The sequence below is a fragment of the Triticum urartu genome, chromosome 5A (assembly GCF_056163025.1).
Source record: "Triticum urartu cultivar PI428250 chromosome 5A, HENAU_Tu73, whole genome shotgun sequence".
Classification (NCBI taxonomy): Eukaryota; Viridiplantae; Streptophyta; class Magnoliopsida; order Poales; family Poaceae; genus Triticum; species Triticum urartu.
In genome coordinates, this window is record NC_141877.1 from 433,692,311 (window position 1) to 433,702,683 (window position 10,373).

Sequence of the window (10,373 nt, forward strand, 5' to 3'; positions counted from 1 at the left end):
GCCCCCGATCAGGGCTAAGGATGGCAATTTTACCCATGGACATGGATACCCATGGATATCCGACCCGAATGGATAGGATTTGGATATGCTTTTGTGCCCATGGGCGCCGCCCAAACCCGACCCGATTGCTCGCGGGTAAGGCATGGATATAATCTTGTACCCGTGGATATACCCAAACCCGACCCGATAGTATGCATTAGTGGGCAAAATCTGCTATCCCTACCCCATAATCACATGTCCCACTGCAAATTTACACTTTATTATGTAAAGCATGCAAAAGGAAATTGCACAATCCCCACCATAACTTTCATTAGTTGACATTCAATCCCCACTAACATACTCCATCGCCCCTTCTCTTATTTTTATCTCCTCATTAAATGACTCGTCATTCTCATCTTTTAAAAAAAATACTAAATGAAATTAGGTTGTTACTAGACATTGATTTACCATAAGTTGATGTTTACAGTAAGTGAATTCTAGCTTGCCACGAGGTGAAGAATGGAAAATCTTATGTTAATATTGTCTTATGTCTTATTTGTATATCTTGAGAGGACTCAATGGATATCCAGTGGGTATGGATATCCATCGGGTTTGGACATGGACACAATTTTCCACCCGTGGATTTTTTTTTCATAGACGGGCAAAGACTGTCTTCATGGATATGGATATACATTTTATATTGTTCAACCTGATCCAAACCCGACCCATTGCCATCCTTAATCACGGCGCGTTAGTTTTGATCGAGCCTCGCGTATGTTGGTACATGGACCCCTTCACTTATCGTTATCCCTTCATTTTTTTTCCGTTAGACTAATAGATCCAACTGGCCTGTTTAAGCCGTTTGATCAAAACCAATACAATTGAGTTCCAGAACGGGGAAGAAGTTCAAGTACCTTGACTGTACGGGTCATGTATATATATTTCCTCGAATTAACTTTACTACTAGTTCATGACCATATATTAGCCCACAAAAGCGTACGGAATGCACATACCCCTTGGCACTAAGCTTAAACCCAAGCATGCCGAATTATCAAACGAGCTCTCAAAAGTAGTAGTAGCGGCCAAGCCCCCGCCCCAGTGGAAGTAATGATGGGATTTATCGGTACTATGATTGCGGCCTGCGTAGCCTAGCACACGGCTCAAGTAAATCTTCTTCCAAAATGAAACAAGAACAAAGGCTAGCCACGTACTCCGGTAGTACACCCTACGTGCATAATTTCCCATGTTTCCTCCTTTTCTGGGCGAGGAAAGGGGAGGGCGCTTTCTAGGAATTTTTGTTCCGGCGCAGAGGGGCAAGAAAGGCGTGTGGTACTCACGTCATAATGGCGTGGTGATGATATCAAGCGCACGCGGGGCCCATCCCATCCCCATCCCGTCCGGTGGCGGATGAGAAAAAGAACCTCGGTGGCGCCTTCGTCACCTCCAATTCACGTCGACGATGTGATCCGCCCGCCCGTCCGTCCATGATCCATCACGCGTCCACCTCTCCCTTCCTGCGGTGGTAACTCCAATGGCCGACCCAAACTGACGGTGATTTTATCTATTTTTTATCCGTTTGAATCGGCCAGGCGGACATGGACGTTCGCTTTCGTGTTTGGGTTGGCGTATGCGTCCAACGCTCGCCTGATCCATTTTGATGACGTCGACAAAAAAAACTGCGCATGCATATTTAAAATAAAAATAACTTAATTAAACATTTAAAACCGGCCAGGAAGGCTGGCGAGAGTCCACGCGTCCACATTAGCCTCCTCTTCCTTCACCGCCTTCACCCTGCGCTGATCGTCCTCCTCGCTCTCGTGGTAGACTGCCGCAAGGGCCGCCCGGTCGTCCTCGCGGACGACAAGCGGGGGCGGCGGCACGCTGCGGTCGACCTCGCGCACGCCGCGTCGCCTCACCTCCTCGTGCTCAAAGGCGAACCGCCTCTTCCAGTTCGGCGAGTCGGATGCGTAAGCGGTGTCGCGGCGCTACTCCGGCGTCAGCAGCACCCGCCGGCGCCGCACCTCCACCGCGTGCGCCCTAGTCGACCGCGCGCGACGCTGACACTGGGATCATCTCTGGATCCAGATGTCAGTCATGCGGCAGGATGGCGTAGGGGTACAGCAGAGGCACGTGGTGCTGCCAGTGCCACTCCGTCTGGTGCACTGGCACGTTCATGCATTGCCTCTGCCGGCGAGCCGGCGCCGGCAGAGGCGGGAGGAACTCCAAGGGGAAAGGGACGGCAGGCGCCTTGCCCTTGGCCTTGCTGCTACTGCCGGCGCCGGAGAAGTGCACCATTTTGCACGGCTGGGGTGGCTAGGATTGGCTAGGGTTTGCCGGCGATGGGGGAGCGAGCTTGTCTAGATGTGGACGGGGGCTGACTGGATGAGGACGGCCCCGCCGCACGGTCGGATTAAAAAAGGGCGACCGCCGTCGCTGACGTGTGAGCCAGTGGACATAAACTAAGCTGACCAGGTAGGTGGCGGGCTATTGAACGACCGCCAAGTGGGACCGCGGCGGACACCGAGAAGACGCGCGTGGCGTCCGTTCCGTGTCCGCGCCAATGCATTTGAAGCGCAAATTTAGGCCGTAAATGCGTCGGCGCGGACGCGAAACGGACTCGATTTGGGTTTGGGTCGGCGCGTTGGGCCATCATTTTTGCCCACGCCAACCCAAACAGACGTGGACGGACGAAATGGATCGCCCCATTGAAGTTGCTCTTAGAGCATCTCCATCCACGCCCCCAGGAACGCCCCCCAGGCCATTTTTCTAGCACCGGCGGTAAAAAATCCTCCCACTCACGTCCCCAAAGCCTCATTTTTCGCCGGATCTGAAGAAAAACGACACCGTCAAACCCACCCCGAACCCAGCCCCCCGGGGGGCAGCTGGGCGTGCCGGCAGTTACTTTTTTTGGCTGTTGGCTCACTCTCAATCCTCCACCTCCCTCTCTCCTTTCTTTTCATCTGGGCCCCGCCCACGTGCCCTCACCCTTTCTCCTCTCTTTTCCTCTCTCCTCTCCCATGCCCCTCTCTCTCGAGCGTGCCGACGAGGCAGCGAGGCCGGCATCCGGCGTCCGGCGTGCGGGGCAGCGAGGGCGCGTGGCCGGCGTACAGCGTGCTTGACGAGGTCGCCTCGGGCGACCTCGCCGAGAGCCTGCTCCCCGGCGGGGGCGCCTCCACCTCCCACGACGAGTACGAGGAGCGCGCATACGACTCGGACGACAAGGTCTCCATCTCCACCGCCGAACTCGCCTCCTCGGTAATCCGCGCCTTCACGACTAGCGTCGTTATCTTCGAGCTGCGTTGCCCACAACGTGTTTGTGGAAATGACATGCACAATAAAAAAAAGAAACAGCCTTTTGGGGAGACGGCTGGGAAAATTTTGATCCCAATGCCAAATGTCTCGCCGGCAGCCCGCCAGGCAGCGAAAAAAATGCCTTCTGAGGGGCTCAACGGCTGAAGATGCTTTTAGCGTTCAAAGCTGCGTAAAATAATTACTGCTCCGTCGCTTTGTGCACTGGATGCGTAATTCTAATCGAGAGACATGGGTCAAATGGCGTTCCTTGCGGCACGCATGCAATGAAGGGGCCTGCAGCAGCACGCTTTTGCTCTAGTGGCGGATCTTGAGAAAGAAAGAAAGAAAGAGAGAAAGAAAACCTGTTGAACGAGAAACTTTCTAGGAGGAGTACCTGACGTGCCTTCAAATGCACATGCAGAGGGGCGCAACGCAATGATGCATCACACATACGAGTTGGGACAAAAAGGAGCGTAAAAAAGACCAACCAACACGACGAGCCGCGGCCAAAGCCAAACCTTTTCTCCCCGGCCAACTTCGGCCAATCACCACCCTTTCCGTCCACGCGACCATGCACGGCCCGCATCCACCGAGGTCGGCCGGCCAGGCCGACGCCCGCGCGCCCCGCCGGAGGAGGAGACCCGACTAGAGCGGTACCAGGCCACGGCGCTCGGCCGGACGTCGACGGACGGGGCTACATTCTTCTTCTTCTTCCTCGGGACGACGAGTGCGCGCGCGGCACACAATGATTCGGCTGGGTCGGGGCTCCCTCGGGCGGCGCGCGCGCGGCACGAGGCGAGAAAAGGTGGCGGGCGGGCGGGCGATACCCGAAGGATCAATCGATCGAGGGCAGCCAAAAAGCCGCGCCGCGGCGCACACGCCAGCCCCGGACACAATCACGCGCCGCAGCAGCCCCTCTCCCCTCTCTCTCCCTCTCTCTCTCGTCGCCTCGGCACGGCACGGCACGCGCGCGCAGGAGCACTCCACCCAGACCCAGGACCGGCCCGGCCGGAGGGGCAAAACGTGGCTCGCGCCCAGGTGCGCCTTTCCGTTCCCCGCCGGTTCCATCGGTGCCTCGCCTCGCCCGCACGCAGCCTAGGATGGATGGATAGATCACAGCAGCGGCAGCGGCAGTAGGTCTGCTCCCTCCGTCGCTGGGTCCTTCCCTCCCTCCCTCCCTCCGTCCGTGCTTTACGTGGGGGGCGTCAATGAGGGGCTTGGGCCAAACGGGGGTCGGCACGGCATGGCATCGGCATGGCATGCAGCGCAGAGGTCGTGTTCCCTGGCGCAGGGCACAGCGGGCCTTTTTCTAATGACTGCCCCGCAGCGCTGGTCGGCTTTATACTCGCCGCGACCGGGCCCACCGCGGCCGGCCTGCCCCTGCCTGCCGCCGGTGATGGACGCGCCTAGGTTTCAAACTGCGCCCTCAATTGTCAAGTCGCAGCCCTGCTCCCTCCGACTTCCATGGTTTCTTTTCTTTTCAGTAATAAAAATGTGCTTAGAAATGTACTCCCCGGGGCTCTGTTTTTCTTGGTGCATGCCTCGGTCGGGGACGGTTTAGATCCTTGCATACAGTACCTTCGTTTTTCTTTTGCACACATACGTTTTGTGGAGCTATTCGGGCCACACAAGATGGTTGGTGCCCTGGTCAGTGATACTAGATCCTTGCATAGTTGCATACCTTTTGACTTTCCAAAGAAATTGACAATAGTTACATGGATGGGCTTCATACAAATTTTTCAGTAGGCTAACCTTCAAGTTTAAGGAAGCACCAAGTTTCCTTTTGCTTCAAGGTAACCCTACGAGCAAAAGAAAAGAGGACCACAAATTTTGCTTGTCAGCCACGAGCTATGCTATGATGGCCTGCAAATCACACACTGTAGCGTAACACATTCATGTAAGTATGGCCTGCAAATCACACACTGTAGCGTAACACGTTCATGTAATTATCTCTATAGTTATCATAAGAGCGGAGGGGAGTATTGTAAGTGGTGTTTCGGTCACACACAAGCTGTCATAGGTCTTGTGCGAAGTTGCTATCTAAAAAACTACAGAATGTATTATTGCCGTGTGAAACAAATATACCATGGTTCTACAAGAGCTTGAAAATAAATATGCATAAAGAAAAACGGCTGAAAATAAAAAGGCTAGGCGTGGAGAAACTTCAGATCATGGTGTACATGAAGTGTGCCAGTGCAACAGTAATACCAATTGCGTTGTATTGTGATTCTAGCGCGTAGATTGTTTGTTATGTAGGCGGTTCACCCTTGAGTGGTCGAACTCCTCCATGCCAAAATTGTTCTCCGTTATAGTCTTGCTTCGATAGTGCCATAACATGATCGTTTACACAATTCAGGTCGCGAGGCCGGAACAATGCATTAGGTTTCATGGATCCCGTTTTATCTGATACTGTCTTCGCCGGTCATAGATACTAAACAATGTGTGTTACCTACATAGGTCCTCTGTCCAAGCTTCCTCCCCAAGGTTTTTGAACTTTGAACTTGAGACTTGAGACTTCTTGACAATGATATCTATGACAATGATATCTATGAAAAACAAAATATGCATTGCATTTTGGAACGGGGGATTAGTAACAAATGAGTCCTTAACACCATGCTCCTGAAGCACCTTGGGTTTATTTAAGAAACATGAAAAAAGAAATTTGAGCGCCCATGTCATGCTATAACATGTGAACTTGTAAAATCTCAACTGATAACTCCATCGTCTATGACCTGCAAAAACAAAAAAAATAGACACTTTCGGTTGCATTATTATTTGTACTAAATTTATTTGTATTGGACAACACCTGCTCATATTTTTTTTAATGAAATTGTAGGCTCCACTTCTTTTCTTTCATACTTCCTGAAAAACTTTGAAGTGCGTCTACACCAAGCGCACATGTTAAGATGTGACTTTCCATTAATTAAGGGCCTTTTTGACTCACAATTTTTTTAAACGCATGAATAAAAAAACATGATTTCATATGAATTTGAAGTGGGCGAGGCCTACTTTGGTTTACAGGAACTTTATAGGAACTCTAAATGATAGGAATTTTGTAGGAAAAATTCCTTTGCAGCCCTTTGGTTTGTTGGAATGGTTAGCAGTCAATCCTTCACAATTCAAAGGAAAAAAATATTAGCCTAGACTTAATAAATAAAGTCATATCATATGAATCAAATGACATGTCTTTTCCTATAGAAAATGAGATACATGTCATCTCACTTCATATGGCTTTATTCAGATGATATTCCTATCCTATAAACCGAACAAAGCCAGTTATTTTCTTCTAGAATCCATGACAGATGAATCACCACAAGAGGAAAATACGTATGTATTACAAAATCCTATATCAATCAAAGAGGTCCCAACAAAGTATCATAAAAAATAGTAATAGAAAGTTCTTAAGGAAAAAAATCTATGAAAACTATCAGTACAGATGAATCATAAGACGGAAAAATCCTATAGATTACAATTCTACCAATCAAAGAGCCCTAGCAAAGTGTATCATAAGCCCGCGCAAAAAGTTGTATCATAAAAAACAAGAAGCAACACCAAATCGTAGGCCTGAAGCATGCTAGAGCCCGGCGATCATTCTCACTCACGAGCACTCCCACTCAGATCACCAGCCAGCCGGCCACCCCGCTGGTGCTGGTGCGGCGGTGCATGCGTGCGACCACTGTGCACAGACCGCACGACACGAAGCAGACACGAGCCGAAAAAACAACTCTTTGCAGAGGCGAAAAGGCCGGGCCCACATGCCGCTCGCATGCACAGCGCCGTACAGGCTCGCTTGCCTGCCTGCTTGCTTGCTTGCCGTCTCCACCACTGCCGCCCCGGCCGCGGAGCCAAAAGGGCGCGATAAAAAGGCCCCGTCTTGATGCGCCGTGGCCACGGGCGGCGAGCGAGCGGGCGGGCTTAAAAGGCGACCGAGAACCCCCAGTTTGACCGGGAAAGAAAGCAGCGGATCGATCGGAGCAGCCACTACCGTCCCTCCACCACCACCACCTCCTCCACCACCTCCCCCTCCACCCACCTCCACGAAGCCAGCCGGGAGCGGCCGACGGCGACATGTGGGAAGGGGGCGTGCACGGGAGCCACCAGGACGCCGCCCGCCTGCTGCCCCCCTGGCTCGGAGGCGGCCCGGCCGCGTTCGCCGACCCCGTCGGCGCCGCGGTTGGGGCCGGGTTCGGCGGCTACGCGTGCGACGTTGTGGGGCAAGCAGGCGGGGTGTTCGGGTTCGGGTTCGAGGCGGCCGTCGTCGCGGCGCAGCAGCAGCATCAGCAGCAGCGCGCGGCGGAGGCTGCGGCGGCGGCGGCCGGGGGCAGCAAGGCCGTCGTGTCCGGGCTGCTCGGGAGCCTGCAGGCGGAGCTGGGCCGGATGAACGCCGGGGAGATCATGGACGCCAAGGCGCTGGCCGCCTCGCGGAGCCACAGCGAGGCCGAGCGCCGCCGCCGGCAGCGGATCAACGGGCACCTCGCCAGGCTCCGCAGCCTCCTCCCCAACACCACCAAGGTAATACTACTACGTGATTCCATGAGCCGATCATCATATGTGTTTACGCGCGAGCGCCTTCTCGATCGTCTAAAACCATAAATTCTTTCACGCATGCGCCATCTTCCCGATCCCTAATTATCACCTCACTCATCTTGCGATTGGTGGTCTTGTCCTAGGCTCCTCGTCCTTGCTGCTACTAGTTTGATCCTCGATCTCGCTGCCGCAAATTACAACTTCCAAACTGTTAATTTGATTTCTTTTTATGTGCATGGTGGCAGTCCTAGCTAAGCTAGGTGTTGCTCCTATAATGGCAAAGACGTGCAAGGTCGATCCACAATGGAACAGTTTCACGGATCTTGCCTACAGGCTACTACTGTGATCACACATTCACAGTGCCAAAACACAATGAAACAAGAATCAGGGCTTGTAAACCGGCAGCTGGTGCTAACCTTCATTTGCTAGGTCTTTCACGAATATGCATATAGCAATACTAGGCTCGATCAATTTCACTAGCCTGCATGCTGTAGCCTCTAGGTAGCTTGCTAGGAAGACTTTCATTATCGAGGAAAAAGGGAACGCATACTAACCTGTGGTAAAAATATCAATGCAAAATAACCTGTGTTAATTAAAGGTTGCAGTTTGCATTGCATCGATCCTTGCTTCTAGTCAATTAGACATGCTCTTCGTCCTGTGGTTCTACTCGATCTAGCAGCATGCTGATATTTCATCTCGGAGATAGGATTAAAGGGTCACTTAAAAAGTACTCCCTCCATTCCAAATTACTTGTCTTGGATTTGTCTAGATACAGAGGTATCTAGCACTAAAATGAGTCTAGATACATCCGTATCTAGACAAATCCAAGACAAGTAATTCGGAACGGAGGAAGTACGTGCATGGTGTTAATTATCTGGAGTTTCTTGAGTGATACAAGGTGAACATATATATACAGTTAGAGGGAAAATCTTTCATTAACCAGGGGTGATCTCCATTAGTGGCAATGGGGCAGGACGCACCCACGCGCCGCACGCCGTATGTGCTCCCGTACTCGTGACAAGACTTGAGGGGCCGCCAGGCAAGAAATCTTTCATACGCCGGGGAAACCGCTGCTTCTGCTCGGAGAGCGGGAGAAAAAAAAAGAGAGCAAAGTGAGAGAGACAATAATGAACTCCATAGATACATGGCTCCAGTCACGGCACCACGCGCACCTACACCCATGCGCGCGCCTAGCTAAGCTAAAGCCCCAAAAGACATGAGAATGCAGCGGAAAGCTGCACCGCGACCGCATTTCTTGCCACCTTTTTCCCCACGCTCACACCAGCCTGATCATCATTTTAATCCACCAATTATAGCTAGCGTGCGCAGTGCTCCGTTCTACGAGCGCTATTGTATTAACAGCTTGTGATCGCATGTGGTTTGCGGTCGTGTGCGTGCAGACGGACAAGGCGTCGCTGCTTGCCGAGGTGCTGGAGCATGTGAAGGAGCTGAAGCGGCAGACGTCGGCGATGACGATGATGGCGGCTGCCGTCGGGGGCGGCGAGGATGACGACGCGGCGCCGGTGCAGATGCTGCCGACGGAGGCCGACGAGCTGGGCGTCGACGCGGCGGAGGACGGGGATGGGCGGCTCGTGGTGCGGGCGTCGCTGTGCTGCGAGGACCGCCCGGACCTCATCCCCGACATCATCCGGGCGCTCGCGGCGCTCCGGCTACGCGCGCACCGGGCGGAGATCACCACGCTGGGCGGGCGCGTCCGGAGCGTGCTCCTCATCACGGCGGAGGAGGGTGAGGAGGGCGCTGACGAGGGCGGTGACGGTATCGACGAGGAGTGCGCCGCATCTCACCGGAGGCACGAGTGCATCGCGTCGGTCCAGGAGGCGCTGCGCGGCGTCATGGACCTCAGGGCGGCGTGCAGCAACGACACGTCGTCGTCCGGCGGTGGCGGCGGGAGCATCAAGAGGCAGCGCATGAACTACGGGGCGCATGAGCAGTGCTCGGTTTAGCCCCGCGCCGGCATTATCCAAGATCGCAAGAGCTGCATGCACTGCGCATGCACCTTGGCGATTAGCGTAGCTAGCTAAAGTTTTAGTCGTCGCAAGCTTTGGGGTGTGGTCCTTTGGGTATAATGGTGTGCATGATGGGGTAAAAACGTGAAACTGCAAGAGAGGGAGAGTTTTATGCATCCCTTTTATGTTCTTGTGCATGGATGCATGGATGCTACGCAAATGTATACCTTGGCAGAGGGGGGTGAGAGCTCTTTCAGGTCAGCCTTCATACGGGGAGGGTGACTGTGGGTGTACAAATGTGCTATCTCTGGGGTATAATGGAAGGTGGTATTGGCTTACATGTTTGCATCTGGAGTTGGAGTTGTGTCACGTTGCATCTAGCTGATCACGTTGCATTCACAGATTCCGAAGCGTTGCGTTTTGGTTAAAATCTTGATTTTAGTTGAGCAAATGCATGAGCTATTAAGTCACTTTGAACTACTGTGTGCTATTTAAGGTGGAGTTTCTAGACGTCTGTTGAGTCCTGTGCAAGTTAAGGTTCTTGTGTCTGTGTTCACCTGTAGAACCCTTTTGTGTTCTTCCTTTATATAAGATCATGTAACGAACTGG

At 52.9% G+C, this 10,373-nt stretch overlaps 1 protein-coding gene across 1 annotated transcript; it reads left to right on the plus strand.

Annotated features, from left to right (window-relative positions):
• The first annotated feature begins 7,085 nt into the window (after nt 1–7,085).
• Nucleotides 7,086–10,102, plus strand: LOC147971775 (transcription factor bHLH30-like). The gene is made up of 2 exons (XM_087526326.1): nt 7,086–7,782; nt 9,198–10,102. Exons 1-2 carry the CDS (start codon nt 7,339–7,341, stop codon nt 9,759–9,761), a joined length of 1,008 nt encoding a protein of 335 aa, XP_087382452.1. The 5' UTR covers nt 7,086–7,338; the 3' UTR covers nt 9,762–10,102.
• Nucleotides 10,103–10,373: the final 271 nt, after the last annotated feature.

What these genes read in the sequence shown, in the direction of transcription:
- LOC147971775 (XM_087526326.1), top strand. Translation starts at nt 7,339, where the DNA reads ATGTGGGAAGGGGGCGTGCACGGGAGCCACCAGGACGCCGCCCGCCTG. An exon ending in TCCTCCCCAACACCACCAAG is followed by an intron (nt 7,783 to 9,197) that starts GTAATACTACTA and finishes GTGTGCGTGCAG; the next exon opens with ACGGACAAGGCGTCGCTGCT.